We start from the raw sequence: 20,442 nt of genomic DNA, 5'->3' as shown, positions 1-20,442 counted from the left end.
CAGGTTTAGCGACTGCAAAAGAAAGCCCTCACGCACAAAAAGAAAAAGACGGACGCTGACCTCGACTGACCACGCAGACGTTATGCCGTCATAGGTCATCCTTCTCATTCTCGTTACACCCCGGGGGGCGAGTCGAGAGTGAACGAGCGCAGCTCTGTTTATGTACGTTTTTTAACGTTTTTTTTAAACACTGCATGCATCGAAACCTTTTGCGCTGATCGGCAAATTGAGGCATATACTTTCATCGGAAGTCTTAAACTGAAAATATTTTGGGTGGCCCCCTGTACTCCTATAATATCATTAGGACGTCAACCATGCACACGAATGGGAGCGCAGTGCAGGCGATTGTGTCCGCGTTTGTCTCCTACGCGTTCGTGCCGCAACATACTAAGTGGTTTCTTGGTACATACCCACACTAGCCCAGAAGTGACATTTCACGACATGATCACAGACTCTCCGCGACCTGCAGACGCCAGCCGTCCTGCCTGTCGCAAAGGGCGCTTCCTGATTGGACTTGTCAGTGTGGCGTTGTCTCCTACTTCCAGAGACGCAGTATCTGCCTTACCATGCATTACACCAACTTGCACGGAAACTACTCTACTAATTCGCGGCGGATTTTCGGCCTTACGTTGATCAAATCAGAAGCGGCGTTAGAGGAACTTTCGCACTCCGTCCAGGTCGATTCCGAAACTATAGTGCCGTTTCCCTCCTTGATTTAGGGGGGTGGTTTGTCCGGCCCCCTAAAATTCTGTTGTTACGTAGAGTTTCAGTTGACCATGGTAATGTAATAGCATGCTGTCCAAGGTCCGAATGAATGCTCACCTTTCCTTCCATGCCCATTGCTGCCTGTCTGGATTGTCTTTGCATCGTCACTACACTTTCTGGACACTGCTTGGCACGCACTGTCGTGTGAAGACACACCACTTGTAATTCCACTGGCAACGCAACAGTTTGTGAAAATGCTTCCGACACGGTGTCCCTCTGAGTAGCCGCTTCTTGACGAGCGTATAGCCTCCGAATCGCGCACCTGTCAGAAAACAGACATAGAAGTTGTTGGTTCCGAACTAACAAAAGGGTCAAATATCCTTCACGAGTGTGATATGAAGCGCGGCGGTTCGAGAATACTGGAAAAAGCGTCTGAAACGGGGAGAGGCACACGGCGATACCGCAAGCGTAATTTCTTTCGAGATAAGGGGCATCGTTCTACAGCCAAAATCACGCTTCTGGGGATTCGAGCACTTGATAACGAGATATGAAGAGGATTGGATTAACCACACGCGCTCTGTACATGTACACATGTACAGTAATTGGGAAACGGTTAATGGTATCCACACAGCGTAAGAAAATTGTGGCGCGTGTGTACGCCGTCCCCTACAGTCAGGTAGTGGTTTGCCAGACTGACTTCGTACCTGGACATCAGGTTCCCGAAACTCGTCGGAGGGCACGGTTGATTGGTACACGACGTTGCACACACGTGACTGTACTGTAAGTACTGTGTGTACTGTACGGCCGTGACTGCACTGCATCTTCTGTAACAACAAAGATCTTCTGCTGCTTACCGAGATGCATTTGCAGATGTGCGATTTCACCGGAGAATAACTACTATGAAATATCTCCTACTTCCTGTCGCCCATTATGTTGCTTCAGACGGTTTAGTGTGTTCGCGTGTTTTCCTCCTCCTCTCGTCATCTTCATATAATATCCCACGTGCAATGGGGTAGGGTACCGCACTGCCGCGATGAAACACCCCATCAGTATCTAGTTGTTGTTGTTGATTGTGAAATATCTCAAAGTACTCGCACGATTATTATCACAATCTCAACAGAGGGAACTCTTTTGTGCGTGTGGCAACCATAAATAAATAAGTGAATAAACAAAATAAAAATAAAGTATAAGATACTGGCAGATCAGAGAGGCCAGTCGTAAGAGAAGTAACAGGTGATCCGCATAAAGCAATCAACTTCTATAGATCATACATTTTTGTCATTGGACAGTACCACGCTTGCACTTCTCTTTTGCTGCCTTCAGGTGAAATGCAGAATTGCGAGTTCCCAAAGGCAAGCTCAATCAGACCCGTTTACTTGGTCTACCAAGACCTATTTTGAAGGTCTCTGCTAGGATCTCTAGTAACCGCAACGTTTATTCACTCCAAACAACCCATTTCGAAAGTGATCACATGCTTTTATACCGAACATAAAATCGACGTAACCATTAGCCAGCCCTTCAAGTAAGCGAGGCGCTAGCTATTCCGTGATTTCCTGAAAACCCGCCCGCGGAATCGATTCATTGCCGCTAATCGCCAATTCCCGCAGCAGTAAATCGCCGAGGAGAAAAGCCTTTCACGGAATAACATTATCGTGCCCATTGTTCAGGATATAGACACTCTTTCTCATCGACACGTTTTTCTACGAGTCGTTTCAAGTCAGAACAAAATTGAATCGGCTATTCGCTGGAGATCGACCTATAGGGGACGACACCGTCACCTTTCTAGTGTGGATAACACGCTGGCTGGTAGTTCTTTTCGGCAATTTTTGCGTATATTCACCGGAAGATCACTTGTGTCGCGATGGTACGATACTGTTCGGTTCCCCAATGCTCCACCTACTGTACTGAACGCGGAAAATAAACGTGGAAAAGCAGACGACGCGAGGAAGCAACCCACACTACGGTACTTCATCGTTTCTCCGCAGCGCGTCGACACCGTTCGATCTCGCAGCGATTACCGAAGCAGTACATGCACGCCAGGATGAAAAAAAAAGGGACGAAAATAATTGATTTGGACGTTCACAATACGATTACATGTATAGGCTGTCATGAGCAATGAGGTGGTGTCAAGGGATTGGGAGTATTTTGAAAAGCTCATACTTAGAAAACCATTCAAGAGTGCTGCTTGGATAGACGCCATGAACTGCAAGAACTTTCGCGATCGTCACACCGAGCCCCCCCCCCCCCCCTCCCCCATATATTATGTTCTCCTCGGAATTGCACGACCTGCGTGGGTCGGTCCGTGGCAGGTGGGGGGGCTCGAGCCCCCCCTACAGAAAGAATGATGTCGCTGCAAGTGTGTCCAAGGCGCTCACATTGGATATGATGAACGAGATGTATGCAGGCTTTACTCCTGTTTTTACGGACGGCTCGTCCACAAAAACCAGCTCCGCATGTGCCTATATTATTCTGTCCGAAGAAATAACTGGTATCTCCCGTCTCTCGCACCCGACGTCGTCAACATGTGCTGAGCTGCATACTTTGCTCTTTGCCATGCGCAAGATCTCAAAGGCTGCTCTCCAATGCCTCATAACAATGGGCATTCGCGGTCCTCTCATGTCCATTGTTGTTGACGTACTTGAAATTTACAAGGAGCTGCTGGACCTGGGCCACTGCATAGTATTACAGTGGGTACCTGGTCATGTCGGTATACCTGGCAATGAAGAAGCTGACCGGGCTACCCTACGGGGTCATCAGATATATTCAGCGCACTCTATCATCTTGTCCAAAGGTGATCGTCAGGCCCTCGTCCGTGCTATCTCTGAAGACAAGACAAGATCACAGTGACTGCATGATATTACACCCTACTCTCTGCTCCACGAAGTGGATCCGTCTCTCTCACTGTCGCTCCCTCATCACCCTTCACGACACTATACGCATCCCTTCTTCACCGCATACGGCTGAATGTTGCATTTACACAAGTTATGAGGCAGCGTCTTGGCCGTGCGCCATCGGACCTTTGTGCATCATGCAATGTGCGCGCTGACCTGCACCACCTACTTTACTAGTTTGAACCTACTTATGGACTGTCCTGACTACCAGAGGGAGCGCGAGATCTTGCAGCACGGACTGCATGCATTCGATCACCGCCCATTTACCATAGGCAAGGTGCTGGGCCAATGGTCCAGTACCGTTCATATGCACCATGGTCTCCGTCCCCTGTGGGATTTCCTGTCGTCAACAGGCCTCTCCACCCTGCTTTGATTACCGGATTCCTCATCTCCATCATAATCTCACATTAGCTACACATAGCACTGGGGCAGCGCCCAGCCTGCTGGCCGGCATCAGCCCCATCTCATCATCGTATCTTTATGTGTGTGTGTGTGTGTGTGTGTTCTGGGGCATTGTTCGGCGGTGAATCTCCCACCTAACCATAATCTAACCTATACGTGTGTGCGTTCTGGAGAGACATCAAAACGCAATGTACTGTTGTAATAAGTTTCGTGTAGAACCCTCGCCTCCAGAGCCGTTCCGATGGGGGAGGGGGTGAGAGGGGCAGCCGGCAGGCCCTGGCAGGCTGGTTGGACAGCATTTTATTTATTCATTTAGGATGCTGTTGACCCGCTGACGGGAGTTGTTACAGGAGTCAGCCGGCATATAACAAACATTCCAACTTTTGTATCAAAGCGGAAACGTCTCTTGCATTAACAACACTCTCTGAAAGACTGTTCCAGTCGTGAACTGTTTTGGGGAAAAAAGAATTCTTAAACACATCTGTCCGGGCATAGGGTTCTTGTAAATGAAGGTGATGTTTATGCTCTGAACCCATAGTGTCTTTGACCAAGCAAGCGCAAGCTGCTGAGTAGTTGGAAAATGTATTTAAGCCGTAATGGCTTGAATTCTAGTTCTATTGGAGGCAGTCTTGCTCGGCGGCACAGCCCAGAAGCAGATGTGGTCGTGCGAAAATCCCTATGAATGATCCGAGCCCTTTTCTTTGAACACTTTCTAATTTCTTTTTGTGACTGACAAGATACGGAGATGGCGGTTTCACAACTGCGGATTCGTCTACGTCATGACGCTTAAAGCTAAGAGCTCAAACTGAAAGGCAAACATAGTCATAAGATACAGGGTAGCTACCTATAAAGGTTTGCCCAAAACGGCGCGCCGTACTCACCAATTACTCCATGCAGGTGGAAAATTGCTGTGTTCGCGGTGAACTCTAATTGGTACTTTTCATCTTGGTAAATTTTAAACCGGTTCAACGTCAATCCAGAGTTGAAACCAAAAACCTCGAAATCTCTATGGAAAAATACTTAAGATGGTAGCCATGCTGGGTAAACTTTTATAGGTAGCTAACCTGTATATGTAAACATACCTAGCCAGAAAAAAAGGTATACGTAAGAGTCTCCAGTATTTCTTGTTTGTGTGGTGCCTTAAATACTCACACGGGATCTAGTGGGATAAGTCGAGAACCAGGGAGATCCTGTACGATATCGGTGCAAAAGGATGAGCTTCTTGATCTCCCATACGCGTTCAGCCATATCATTCTCTGCGGTATGGTTGAGAGCCGCGAATTTTTTATGTATACCTCACTGGTTGGGCCCATATCTCGAGGCGTTTCAGGCGCAGGAGCGATAGAGCTCTGTCAGAGTTCGCAGAGAATCTTAGCCCACGCCACAGGTCACGCACGTTGGTAATGTTGCAGTATCAGGTTTATGAAGAAACGCATTTCCAAATGTATCATTCAGTTGCAAATCGGAGCATCCTATTGTTGTTCCTATTGTTACCTTTCGTTTACGCAATTGTGGAAGTGTTTCAAAAAGCTCGCACTGAAGAACGCCACAATTTTACCTTCGTGCTTTGCGTTCCCTTCAAAAAAGCGTTGCAAAGAGTGCTCGACCCTACCTGGTGTTTCGATTAATGTCTTAATCTTGTAATGTGAGATTTATTGCGAACAGGGAATTAAAATCGGAATTAGAGACTGCCAATACAAAACACATATGTTTTGTGCTATTAAGAGAAAAGCCTTGGGCGAGAGTGGCCAACATTTTGGACATAGGGATTGTTCTTCTTCTGGCTAATATGTGTTCAAAATATCGTCGGCTTTCGTCCTGAGGCTCTTCCCTCAACATTTCCTTCCAGTTAGCTGGGCTTTCTATACCTTTCTATGTTTGGTATTGATTGTCCCCGCTACTCTACTGTATTGGATAAATCAAATGAAAACCATCGTTTGTGTTCCATCTAAGCAAACATGATCTAGAGACGTTCGTCACTAACCTTGTGTGGTCCAGCGATACACTTTACTGTCAGTGAAGTTTCTCCACCCTTTGACTCAGCGGGTCGTGGTTCAGGCTCTGGTTCTGCAGCGAGTTCCTCTGAAATGCATAATATACCTTCATATCAGGCTTGTGCGCGGCTGAAGCAATGGCACTTCATAAAAAGTGTTCACCGAAGTTTCATATGAAGAGGCTGTCGTCGTCCCTTGCTGCCAACTATGCGCCCTTTCGACGTGAGAAACCCTGACCGTTCTGTCCTCCAAAAGCGACGGTCGGAGTTAACGAACGTGATATGAAACGTGAATCGTTCCCAATCGCCCCTGGCGATGACACTCTCCACTCCACTTAAATAAAGTTGTTGTTGAATCGCTTCCGCTTGAATGCAAACAGAATTCACACAAATATGATTTCTTTAGTATACGAAGCTGAGCTATAGAGATGTTGCTGCTGTACGCCGAAATAAATCTTTTAAAATAAAACATAAACAAATCCACGCTTAAAATTCCACCCTTCAAAGTCCATTTTCAGAAATGGACCGCTTAAAAATACACGCCCTCAAAATAAACGTTGTTAAAACCAATCATCGTTAGGCTTAGGAAGGTAATGTTCCGTATGAAAGTTTATGGGCGACACGATGTTCTCTTCGGCGGAACAGGTGATTATCATGTTTCTTGCTGATGTTTGTACTGTTATCAATTACATTTCTTTAAATAACAACTTTGTATTTCGAAATATTCACTTTAAAAGTGATGAGGACGGTGCGCGTATGAATGCAGGACACACACTCTTGACCTTGAGACAGCTGAGCGCTGAGCTGTGAAGGAGGCTCACAGGCTTCCGGGGGAGAGGGGTGAGGGGGGAGAAGATGGCTTCATTAACTAGCCCATGCTACTCAAGCACTCATATAAGAAAGAAAGGAAAAATGGGCATAGCCAGTATTCTCCATCCTCGTGCGAAGTACAACTAGCCAGCTATAGTCAACGTCGGTTTGAAAAAAAAAAAGAAAAGAAGAGAAGAAGAAGAAACGACTCCTGGCGGCATAATAATAAATTCTCTTTCAGGTGGAAAAACAACAAAGAGCGTCAACATCAGACGCGCTGACATTTATTCTCATTACAAACATACCGGCAGCAAGGCCCTGCTGTACGCATACATACGCATATGCGCATGCACGCGGAAGAGAGAACCACAAAATTTCATTCTATATGCTTTTATAGAGATCTCATACACTTAACCATTCCCTCCTTTTTTTCCCCCCGTAATAAACATATATCCCCGCTCCTTCATACACTTAAGCACGTCCCGCTGCGGTATTCAGGAGTCTTCTAATGACTGCGGGTACTCTTAAGAATTGGCCAGATGCTTTTAGACAACCGTACTATTAACATGATACGGAGGGGGTAATGAATTAGTCATATTTCCTCCCCCTACAACGAGGCAAACCCGGCAGCACTTGACTTCCAAATAAATACTTTATGAACTCCGATGCATCAAACTGCTGCTACACTCAATATTGCCAAGAGGATTCGTAACGAGTCCTTGCTTGGAAACAGTTCTCCAGCCGAAGCCGAAATACGCAAAAACAACGGGAAGGAAAGCAGACACTGAGAGCAGCTTCCCTTTTCTCCTCTTTTCTTTCTTCCTTTCTTTTATTGTTTTTTTTTTTTTTCTGTGTAAAAGTCGATAGGAATGAAACCGCTTTTCCGCTACATGTAGGCAACGCAGTATAAATCTAGAAGAGTGTGGTTAACGTATACGCTTCATGGTCTTTGAGAATGGCATTATCTGGTGCATCGTTGTGCTCCAGCGCAATAGAACAAGACTTAATCGAAAACGTACAGTATGCGAAAAGGATAAGAGACAAGTATACGGTTGCGGAAACTCCAGTCTAAACAAAAAGAATAAAGATGTGAAGATGTTGTGCACTAAGTAACATAGTTCTCCTTAGAGCAGGACACCATGCACACACACACACACACACAAATAGAGATACGATGATGCAGGCTGTGATGTTCCTATAGTGAACGTGTATATTTGAGAAATCGTTCGAACTTTGATGTTTGATTTTTCTCTGTTTATTGGAATGGCATTAAAGCTGCTCTAGCTATATAACGTAACGACAAAAATTATTGTCATGGTAACAATTGTCATTGTCATTGTTACTATTAAGACTTCTATTGTCACAGGTAGACTCCTTCAATACATAGAAACATAGCTTGTAAGAGCGCCTCCGAATCAGGGTGTCGAACCGAACCCGAACCGTTATTTTTGCCGGAATCGAACCCGAACCGAAATTTTCATGACTCTGTCGAGCCCGAACCGGAGCAGAACCGGAAAATAATAGCGGTAACCTGTTCGCAACAAAACGGTTCGGACGTAAAAGAAGTCAGGATAAGAGTTCAAGTGAGAGAGAAATGATGTTCTGAGGCTGGAACAACATACGAGGGTGGTTCCATAACTTTCCGGCCCGACCAACTTTTAAGAGTCATAGAGACGAAACAAGTGTATCACTTTTCGGCATAGTCACCCTTAACTTCGTGCACTTTTGACACCTTTCAACCAGCATTCTTATACCCTTGAAAAAATAGCCCGAAGTTTTGTCCGCAAAATGCTGGAAAACTGCCTCTTGCACCTCACTATCGTTTTGACATCTCCGTCCTCTGAGATCCCTCTTCAAGTTCGAGAACAGGAAGTAGTCACTCGGTGCCAAGTCTGGACTGTAGGGTGGGTGGTGGATTTCTTCGAAGCCGCACTCCTTTAGTGCAGCTTGGCAACAGAAGCCGTGTGGACAGGGGCCATTGTCCTGGAGCAACCGGACACCTCGACTCAACCTGCCGCGCCTCTTTTCCTTGATGGCGTCTCGCAGCCGGTGCAGGAGTGAAGCATAATAAGTCGCATTCACTCTGGTGTTCCTTTCTTTGAAGTCGATGAGGAGGATCCCGTGACAATCCCAAAATATTGTTGCCATAATCTTCTTTGTGGATTGTGTGACCTTGGCTTTTGTTTGGGGTGCTTCTCCTGGTTTGCGCCATTCCATCGGCTCCTTTTTCGAAAGAGGATCATAGTAGAGCACCATAGTCTCATCCCCTGTGACAATTGACTTCAATATTTCTTCTTCGTTCTCTTGACAGAGCTCCAAAAACTCTTTGGCACTGACGACGCGCTGTTGCTTTTGAACTGACGAAAGAAGTCGTGGCACCCATCTCGCACTGACCTTTTTCATGTGAAGGCCCTCGCCGATGATGCGAAAAACGGTTGTTTTGGAAAGCCCCAGCCTTTCTGAGATTTCCTTCACCTTCAGACGCCTGTCGCTCAGCACTTCCTCCTTGACAAGAGACAAATTTTCTTGTGTCACCACTTCCACTGGACGACCATCGCGTGGATCATCTTCAATGGACTATCGCCCCAGTCGAAACTGGTTAGCCCAGTCTTTTACCGTTGTGTATACGACGGAGAGGCTTCCCTGTACACGTTGTCCAGTCGCGCTTTAATTTCTTTAGGCGAAAGTCCCTCTTTTGTCAAGAATTTTATCACAGCGCGGTACTCGATTTTTTTTCATTTTAACTGAAGAGTGCACACTGGCTGTTTAAAATGCCGCTCTCCAACCGACAAAAGCACGAAGAGGGTGGTGCTCCGGCCCTCCAACAGATGGCGCCACGCATCCTTAATCGCATTTTCAAATTCGCGCGCATTTTCTACCTCGGGCCGGAAACTTATGGAACCACCCTCGTAGAAGGACAAACACATAAAAAGCCTAAGCTGGCTTTGGCTTTGTATGTGTTTGTCCTTCTATGTTGTTCCAGCCTCAGAACATCAGTTCTCTCTTGTTCAACAATTGCCGCTTGCGTCCATCCCTGTCGTATGAATGTGTGTATGAGTGTGCAAAAATGTAAGAGTGAAAGGAGGATGGGCGAGAGAGAGTGACTGGTTTGTCCCTTCAGATGACGCACCCTGGAAGTCGCTGAGATGGCGTGTTAGCTTAGCTCAATTGGTAGAGGACTGGACCGGCAATCCAGGAGATGTGGGTTCGAGTCCTACTGCTGGCTAACCTTTTCAGTGTCTTTCATCTTTCATCTTTCATCGTTAATATCTTTGGCAACTTGAGGCTTTGTATGTGTTTGTCCTTCTATGTTGTTCCAGCTTCAGAACATCAGTTCTCTCTTGTTCAACAATTGCCGCCTGCGTCGATCCCTGTCGTATGAATGTGTGTATGAGTGTGCAAAAATGTAAGAGTGAAAGGAGGATGAGCGAGAGAGAGTGACTGGTTTGTCCCTTCAGATGACGCACCCTTGGAAGTCGCTGAGAAGGCGTGTTAGCTTAGCTCAATTGGTAGAGCCCTGGACCGGCAATCCAGATGTGGGTTCGAATCCTACAGCTAGCTAACCTTTTCAGTGACCTTCATCTTTCAAGAGTTCAACTGCCTCTCAATCCCCGAACGAGGACATATCCCGGGTCTCCATACCATGAATTTCACAAATTTTCGCCTAGCAGTGAAACGAGGACGTATAGTAAGTATACTTTCAGCGTCTTTTTTAAGACGTTGTAGGGCAGTTGTCCTTGTGAGCGCCACGGCTAGCGTCCCAAGCAGGCGCTGCGGCGTCTGCTCTTCAGAGAGGAGGGCCACGCGGAATAAATCTAGAATAGAGTAGGCCAGTTGTGTAGCTCTATAGGACGAATATGTTACTAAGCAAGCGCCCAACATTTCCCTTTACACGTGAGCAGTAGAAATTGAACAAGTCAGAAACATGAGAAGTGGAGAAGGAGTGTACGCAGAACAGTGCCTGTTTGATTGGTTGTGGTTTGAAAAGTAAACGTAGTTCTGCTTGCTGCTGGTGCAGTTGTGTCGTGACACATTTCCTTGGTGTTGTGGATTAACTGGTACATTGCTGTGAGCTCCGACAGGGCAAGGATGGCAGACTTATTTTGGACATGCTTCAGTATGATTTCAGATCGATTCAGGCCGCAAGTGTAGGGTGCCGGCAAGTACAGTCGTCTCTGTAAAATGCTGTCCACCTTATTTGGCTTCCTTTAAGTGTATCCTGCTGGCACTGTGCGTGTGAAAAAAGAGATTTTGGGAACAGAAAGTAGCAGGACTACACCGCTTCATCAGCGTGGACGCTATTTGCAAGTGCTCATCCATTTCTCCTTTCTCTCGCTAAAGGAAGTACCTGACCACTAGAAACGTCAATCTTTTAAATCATTCAGTGCTTTCACACGTCAAGCGTCCTGGAACAGCTGGTCGCACCAGTGCGGCCTACGTTTCCATTTTTTCTTTATATTTCTATTTCTTTTTCTCAACGTCAATGCAGACAACAGCAGTAAGCTATATATTAGCCACGCATTTCCTGATAAAAGCAGTTTTATGGGAGACATAAGACGGAAACGTTGAACCGGTTCGATTTTTGCCGTGGCCGAACCGGAACTGAACCGGAACAAAATCTAAGCAACGTGAACCCGAGCCCGAACCCGTATTTTTTGCGGTTCGACACCCTGTTCCTAGTGTTCCGTAATATTCGTAAGAATAACTTCCACTGCGCAAGAATAGCAGGAACACTTTCCAACATTTGGCAATTCATTGCTTGAGTTACGGACCTGAAATTTCGAAGCGTGCATACATGGAATGCCTTTCTGGGAGCATTTCGTGGCTGCTTCCTGCTGCAACAATTTGAAGCAGGACGCAGAACATAAAAAATAACATTACTTGCATAACAACTTGCAATCCACGTTGCAACCATGCATCCTGCGCTCTTGCAAATTCGATGGTCCAGATCACACCATTGAAACTTGTAATATTATGACCTTAGTAGAATTCCAGTGACGGAAATCTAACCCCAAGCAATGATTCTGAGACGGAGAAGCTTTCGCGTACATCAATACGGCCATTCGAAAATATTGCTGGTGTTCTTTCAGTCCACTTCAATATCCAAGGAGAGAATCCTGTGACCGAACGTAACGCCACGATTTTCGATCGCGGTGAACCAACGCCGTTTGTGATATTCCCCAGATGCAAGAGGCATGCATCGACTGCTAATCTGATGTAATTATCGTGGCCTGACTCCAGAATTGAGAAACGTGAGCACGCATCACGGCTTCAATCTGTGCGCTGCGACTCCTCCCCACTCTGTAAATGCGATCATTTCCTCGCGTGAAGCTAACGGCGAAATAAGCCGTTTCCGATCAACTCTACTTCGACCACACATCTGTGTCCAAGCACATACCGACGGAATGGATCAAACATGACACGTGGAGTGTCTCATCGGTTTTGGTAAAACAGGTCTTCTTGGCAACGATACGCGAGGGGAGGGGGGGGATTTATTGCCCGAAAAAAAAAAAAGAAGTAAAAGGAAAGATAAAATGTATTTCAGATGGTGCATAGAATGATAGGACATTGTTTACGAGCTAACACTGACGTCGCTTTGTTCTGAGGACATTTCTGAAGAGAACATTAGTAGTGATTTGATTTCCCGTCGTATAAGATTCTACCAAAATGTTTCGTGACAAACGTGCCCACTCTTCCGATTTCTCCAGAATATTTGCGATTACTTTGTATTACATGCTTGAATCACCCATTAAACCCAACTTGGCTACGGCACTATAACACTGGCTACCTTAATGGGTCCCGTTCTTCAGCCGACCCAGTGGGCCGTCACCACTGCGCTCCTCCGCTTTCTCCACGCTTTGAACCTTGGCAACGCCTTGTGACTGTGTGACCGTGTGTGTGATTTTTCAGTTTTAGTTTTGTGTGTTTTTTGTTCCTCTTTTTCCTTTTCTTTCCTTTTCTTTTTTTTCTTTTCCTCTTTTTTCCCTTTCCTTTTTGTTTTTTTGGAATAGCAAGCCGACCTCCCCCCGTCTGGCTCACTTTTCCTTTCTTTTTTCTTAATAAACATACCCCCCCCCCCCCCATTATAAAACAGCGAAGTCGGCGTTCGTTAACCCATTAAAAACGTCAAATAGCCACAACAGGTGCTGCTGCTCAGGTGGAAAGAGGCAATCAACGCCGATAGTGGCAGACGACGCAGAGACACCAGGCGTCGTTGCGTCAAAGAATCGTTGCAAGCATTAGCTGAGTGCCGCTATTTTCTAAGACTACACTCTTATCCTATAGCTTCATCTAATGTTCCATTTAACCTACGCGTTTTTATCTTTGATATTTGAGCACACAAGCCAAAATATGACAAGCCGTAAAATGTCATGGCCTATCACCAATGTCTTAATACCAAAAATTTAGTGGGTCTCTCTTCGTCAGAGGTCGAATTGTTCATAGTTTTGAGCGTCGCTTGTGTTTGAGCAGGCAAGTGCTTAGTGTTATTATTGCTTGGCTGTGTTCCTTTTGAAAACCATGTTGTATATCAATGTCTTGCACACAGAATTTACTTTGATGGCGTATAATCCAATTATTTATTTGACTAATTTCCTTTCTATCAGCTACCTAATTACCTTAGCTACATTAATTTTCACGTTTTCTCGATTGAACCGGTTTTCTATGCAGTGTCACATGTGGGTTAGGAACTTAGGAAATGAAATACTGTTTTCAAATCATTTTAGTAACACAGGGCGATGCTGTGCATGCACGGTGTAACTAGAAGGTCCTCTGACGTCGTGCCTCGTTAATAAGGACCCCGTTAATATGGACAACCCGAATTATGGATGATTTTTGTGAGGACCAAACTTTTTCAATGCATTTTCGCCTCGTTAATATGGAAACTCGCTTTTCGGACAATGAACGGTGCAGCAAGGTACAAACCATATGTAGTCCATGTATTTTTGTCTCGTTATTATGTACGGTACCGATATGGAGGGCAATCCTCTCCCCACATTCTACAGGATAACTTTTGAATGTAGGACGACTCACCGTTGCGAAGGGAGCTATGCCCTCGCATTCACAGCTATCTCCAAGAAGTATAAGAGAAAAAGAGGTTATGTGTGGACATGGAGGGTCTGGAAAATCCCGTATGACGTCATGACTATTCCGAACACTTCCACGTGGGACTGACCCTCGTGCAAGGAGTTAAACATAGTGCAGTTAGAGTCACTAAATAAGCTGCGCTGAAGCGTAGCTTATTTAGTGACTCTAAGTGCAGTCACTCGGCAGCTTACGAGAACAGAGGCGGTACAATTGTCAAGGTAAGCTATCAGGCTCTGGCGTCGACGACTTGACGACGTCGACGAGACTCGAGCAACGACAAGCCGCTCGTTGCTATTTCAAGTCTGCTATGGCTCAAACGGTTCTGAAACCTCTGTTCAATTCTTTGAGGACAATAGTGATGAGTGGCACCCTCTAGAGTCACTAAATGAGCTTATTTAGTTACCCTAGCAGCCTCTACGTGTTGCCGACGTTTTTCTAAGCTTAAATTGATGTGCAAACAAACGTATCTGCAAGCAGGCACTAATTCGGCAATGTTTTCAATAAACCTTCATCAGTGTTTTTGTGATTTCCTCGGTATTCGATAATAATGACGATTTGCTTTATGGACGATTTTGATCGGGGACGAAAGTCTCCATATTAAGGGGGCACGACTGTATACTCATTGATGGGGGGGTTACGTTGGGTAGACGAGCGGTCTGTTTGCCTACACTGGCGGCACGTTGCTCTTTGATGGGGACATCGATTGATGGAAATGCAGTATTTACTCTGCTCATTCGCAGAATTCTCTCACACGGCATTACAGCCTTCATTGATATGAAACGTGTATACTTCCGCTCACTGGCTGTAGTGGTCTACGACATCCTGAAGGTCTGCACATCAGCAGCAACACAGGACATAGATCACGGCCCTGGAACGAGGTGGCGGACGCAGCCGGACGAGAAGACCAGCTGGATGGATGGGTCCCGGATACGGTATATTAATTTTATTAAAAACGATACAAAAGAGGACTATTGGTGCACTCGTGGAGCGGGTACGCCAAGACCACCATATAGGTAAGATTAATTGCACATATATCGCTCCTGCATGAACTTGACCCCTAGATCCAGTCCCAAGTCCACAAACACTACACGTCCAGATCAATCGCATCCGTTATCCATAGACTCCAGCTAAGTGTTACTTACGCGGTCGCCTATTGTTGAAATTCGTGAAGGTTCCCTCTTCCAATTGTAGTGAGTGTATCGTATTACAGGATGCACAGCGTATCCTTCTCGAGTGTTCGAAATACAGCGACCATCGCCGAGCCTTGGAGTCTTCTTTGCTCTACTTAGGTAATAGACCATTCAGCACACGGAAAGTGCTTAGGTGCTGGCGTGCGTGTCAGCAAGTACCTGCAATTCTTGCACTCGTTCCATTTCTGAAATCATCAAAGTCTATCGATATTCTGTGACCCTAGTTCTCTCCGCATCCCTTAACGAGCTAGACTCTCGCCCCCTCTCTCTCACACACACAATTGCTTGGTCCCTGGTCACATCGAGCCCACCAACGCTCTGGCCTCAAAGCTCTCTTCACCGTTCTGGATACCATAGGACTTCGATCCTTATTGTGAAGGGGTTCATTATTTCATTCCCCGCACCACCACCAGCGATGGGTTAAAATATCGCCCCTGGCGATGAAACTCCCCATACATCATCTCGCAATAAAGTTGTTGTTGTGATCCTAATTCCATCCATATTGTTAGCGCTAGACCACACTGTATTAGCCCCCTACCCTTTTGCTTATGCTACGATCTGCTCAGACTGATCTCTATCAAATTGCACATTACTCGCTCCCTCTGTTTTGTTAGGCCTTGATGTCGTCTATGTGTCATTTGTCCTTTAGTCTATATATCTTTGTCTGCAAGGTTTGCTGTGCAACCTGTTTGTATACTTCTATGTACTTTTCAGCGCTGTGATGTGATGGACAAAGAAAAAAAATGGGGATTTAAGTCACGACAAAGTCAGACTGGCTACCCCAGACCACTTAGCTGCAGTTAGTTGAAATAAGTAAAAAAAAAAAAAAAAGAGAGAGAGAAAACCCAGTACATAGTTGGGGGGCGGGAGACAGGTCCTTATCTCTTTTTCCTGTACTCAGTGTATCTTCCCAGTCTACAAGTATTCGAGGAAACCCGACCCCGTCGGGACTGACAACTCCATATTTTAAATAAAAAAAAATCTAATCTGTCTAAAGTGCCGTGCTTACTGGCAAACTCCACACGTGATTCGATGTCTCTTCAGGGGATTCGGTACCAGAGCTTTTGCTAAGCCCTTCTCAAAAACAAATTCATACGAAACTGGATTCGCTTTTCTTAGCATGCTATATTGATCTTGATTGATTAATAGGTAAAAGCATGATTTATTCATCTTAATTTGTGTAACATGTGTAGCGTCTTACTTTCCTGCTTGTATGACATGTTCCTTGTTGCTAACTGAGCTCTATATTCATGTCTTATCTTGAATACGTTCGACTGAATGAAACACATTTATATTTATTTATTTTATATATATTTATATTTATATGAAACACAGGTATATTTAGTATCGTATCGCATTTATGAAGTTTATACAGTACCATTGTGGAATAGGCCTATGCCGATGAGATACTGAAGATCAAATCATGCTTTTGAGCAAGCAACGAGACGAATCAAAAAAGTCGTGGGTCGGCCGAAGTCATCTGATAAGTGCATGCACAAATATTACATTTCGTTTCGTCTGTAATTCGAGACAGCGTAGCTGTGAAGTAGAGTTGTTCACTAGCACGAACCGTAAAACAGTCAAGATAGGACATTCTCTAGTTTCCATGTTATTGTTGTTAAGGCAACATTGCATACGCTGTCAGAAAGGAGACAATCGAATTTTCAGCGCGGAGAGCGCCAGCTTTCTACTTGCGCCTATAGATGTTGTTTCTCTGGTTCCGATGTTCAGTGCGCACTGGGTCTGTGTGTGTGTTACTTCCATTGACGTAGCGCGAAATGTCGGGGTTATAAGTACATGAAAACGTAGCGAAACCTGGGCTCTTTCTGAAACAACATGCTTCACGAGCCTGACTCTCTCTTACGCTGCTGACAGTACACTCCAAGCACTGGCTAGTGCCACATCTTTGGTTTGGTGATTGAAGCTTGCTTCAGCTCTGTCACGGGTTGGCCTGGTATAGCTGTTCCCCATGGTCGTAGCAAACGGGGCGTCTTGAGACAACCCCACCTCCGAAGTGTAGTACACCACACATGCGGGTGTGGCGCCTTTCTTCACGGCCAGCTTAGGATGGTTGTGTTGAAGCACCCAACAGAACGAGTCGCCATGTCACTGGATTGGGGAAAGTACCGCCATCCTCTGATCTTTCCTAATAATAGCGGCCGCAGCATGGGTTGCTCCAAGCTCCAAGGTCGCGGCGGGAAGAGAAAGGATGGCGTAACTTTCCCCAATCCAGTCACTTTAGTCACCACAGTCAGATCTTCTAGCGATCACTATGTCGATGTGCGTCATGCATGTTGACAGAAGACAGGCAATTTTTCTTACGTTTTGCCTCGGCCATAGTTCGGCGTTTCGCGCCTTCCAAACTTACGATCACAATCATCTGATCAGGCGTGAGTTCAGGCCCTGCTACGAACTCACGTGAATGACGACACGTCGTATCGGTGAGGTCGATCTGTCGCATATTAGTGCACTCACCGGATAACATCACACTTGTAAACAGAGCAGGTGTGATGTTATCTGTCGAGTGCGCTAACATCCGTCATGATCGAGCTCACCGATACGCCATGTAGAAGGTATAAAGAAGCCGAAAAAACGAAGAAGAAGAAGAAAAAAACGCAATGATGTGTCCCCGAAACAACTGCCCAGTACTGGTACGACAACGTTTCAGTTGAAATTTCTATGGAGCCAGAGCATGCCCGCAAGAATTTCCAAACTTCATTTATGCCGTGCACCAACAGAACTGGTTGGTTGGTTGGTTGGTGTAAACCAGCTATATAAGAACCAATTTTGTAAGCATCTGTTGCATTCTTGCTAAAACCATTAAAGCCCCCCCCCCCGACCAGTGCCGGCGAACACGTAAAAAATTCACTGGACGATTACGATAGTCGGTAATGCGAAATTTGAACGTAGCTGTTGAGGTTGAGTTATACACCACTGTTTTTATTTCCCACACATGGTACTTTCTTCAGGTAGCACTCCTATCCCAGTTCGTGAAGTCGTTGCGAGGTCGTTGCGAAGTCGTTGCCAAGTCGTTGTGAACTCCTTGTCCACGTTGGTGAGGTACAACGCGGTTATGTCTGCAGCACCACTGAATGCCACGTATACCAACTTTTTGCGGATGACTCTTGGCATAGGAGTACACGACTTTTCCAAATGCGGCCGCCACCGTTCCAGTCGCAAGTTTGAAGTCAGGCTCACCGAACTGAACCAGATGCGTTCTGGCTTCCCAAGCGTGCTCTCCTTCTTCGCTTTCCTCCTCACGCCCTTTTCACTCTTGCCGTACGCTTTCCCGCTACTTTCCTGCGCACGCTCTCCCGTACTTTCATCCTTCGCTTCGCTCCTCGTTCGCTCTGCCGGTTACAACGCCGACGCCGCTTAACGCAGGAACGTACAGAGCTGCGAAGGGCAACACGACACTGCAGTAGACTACAAAAAAAAAAAAAACGACAGTTTATTGAAGTGAAGATACCGTTATCTACTGTGATGACCTTCACCAGTCACCCAATATCTCCGGCCATCATGAACTACGAATTTCCTCTGAATAATCTACCGACGCTTTATTGACCGACAGTTTCTCCAGCCTCACAGATAAACCTGGGTCAGCTTGAACGAACGTTGGGACTATTCCTCAGTGCTGTACTCTGTAGCTTTGCCAGTGCTAAAAGAATGAGATGCAACGAGACAGTAGCGTGTGCAAAAAGTACTACAGAAGCTACGGAGTATACCACTGAGGAATAGCTTCAACGCTCGTGCAAGCGGGCCCTAGCCCCATTGTATAAATGACTGCAAACGCCCTTACCGTTATGCAAGATAATAGTGTTCTGGGGGGGGGGGGGTATGTTTAATGTGAAGTAAAAGAAAAAAGAGAAGGAAGGAGTGTTATGGAACAAGGCCTCACATCCTGCACAATCCTTTAAAGCTGGGGTGCCGAACTCATTCGTGTCCGCGGAACGCATACCACGGCTTTCGGGTAGCCTGTTTCTGATATATGTACATTCTTAAAAATGAACTTCACTGCATAGCACGCTCCTAGCCAACCATCATCTCGAACGATATCGTTATCTACCTTGATTTGTTGAAAACCGGAGGCGTACGCCTTTTTTGTGACAATTATGAACTGCATAAGTGTCACAAAAAACGCGTACGCCTCCCGTTTTGAACAAATCAGGGCAGATAACGATATCATTCGAGATGATGGTTGGCTAGGAGCGTGCTATGCGGTGAAGTTCATTTTTAAGAGTGTAGATGACACAACATAGAACCTAAAACGACATGAACACTTAACACTTAGCGTTACCGAATCACAAGGTAGGGCTGAGTTTGATTTATACTGTTTGTTTAAAGGCGCATGGAAGTGACATTTAATATGGCTGGAAAGCTTGTCTCATCTGTAACTCAGGCGTTCGAAGAATTGTCCGAATAGGGTCCCTGATGGGATGTTGCAGGGAGCATTAGCAGAGGAGAGAGAGAAACATGGCAAGGTGTGTCGCGTCGTGAGTTCGACTTTCGCTGAACCAGCTGAATGCCTCAAATCAAAAGCAGTAAGAAACACAGACGTTATCGTTGGAGTTAGTTAATACGCCAAGCAGTTCTTCAGTCCAGTGTTATCGGTATACGCAATCGCATTAAAATTAAATACCTCACCCTTTAGTTTGACTAGCAGGCAAACGTCTACAGTTGGTGGAAGCTAGCGAGACAAGCAATATATAGTATCTCTTTTCGCTTTGGAAAGGTAATGCCATTGCCTTTCTAAGTTCATGGTTCTAAGACCTTTTTTTGCTTTTTAAAACTTCACCCTCAATGTCCGTAACAGATATACTAGATAGAAACAAAGAGGACCAACAGAGAAAGAAAGATGCAGTGGCCGAAGCTGAAACAAAATGGCAGAAAAAAACGCCTAGTAGGAGTCTGTCCACTTACGCAGCAGCTCAATAAACAGTATCAATAATAATGAGAAAATACCGGGCCCTGAGCATGTACGCAGGTAAGTCCGTGCAACGTCCCGGCATCTCCGTTTAACTTCCTGTGAGGACAAACGACGGATATTTGTGGGAAGTCCAAACCCTGGCCATTCGGAGATGTGGGGGACGTCTGTCGGAAAAATGTCTGTCTCCCAGGGAGATCCGAATTGCCGGGAAAGGATATCTCCAGGAGCACCACGGGAAGTTTTGTTTTGTTTGGGAAAGCTGTCCACCAGGAGTCATCATGCAAAATAGTTTTGCTCTGTGGTGTATTGTCACTGCGCAATAAAATTTACAAAAAACAGTCGGCGAAAGCAGTCGCGGACGAGAGACACGAGCCTCGCGTGACGTAGAAACTGCTCAGTGCCTTTTTTCTTTGTTTTTTCTTATCGGCTCACGCGCCG

The 20,442-nt window shown here is 45.8% G+C and overlaps 1 protein-coding gene across 1 annotated transcript in view; it reads right to left on the bottom strand.

The window, feature by feature from the left end:
• LOC135385862 (uncharacterized) overlaps nt 1-20,442 on the bottom strand; it is a 170,533-nt gene that overhangs the window by 109,389 nt on the left and 40,702 nt on the right. Inside the window, exons 2-3 of the mRNA XM_064615433.1 lie at nt 5,983-6,080; nt 823-1,027 (exon numbers count right to left, since the gene is read on the bottom strand). Of these exons, the coding sequence (XP_064471503.1) occupies nt 823-1,027; nt 5,983-6,080 (303 nt within the window). The remainder of the gene's footprint in view (nt 1-822; nt 1,028-5,982; nt 6,081-20,442) is intronic.

The sequence above is a fragment of the Ornithodoros turicata genome, chromosome 2 (genome assembly GCF_037126465.1).
Source record: "Ornithodoros turicata isolate Travis chromosome 2, ASM3712646v1, whole genome shotgun sequence".
NCBI classification, from domain to species: Eukaryota; Metazoa; Arthropoda; class Arachnida; order Ixodida; family Argasidae; genus Ornithodoros; species Ornithodoros turicata.
The sequence above is the reverse complement of the archived record's forward strand: the minus strand, read 5'-3'. Positions and strand labels throughout refer to the sequence as shown.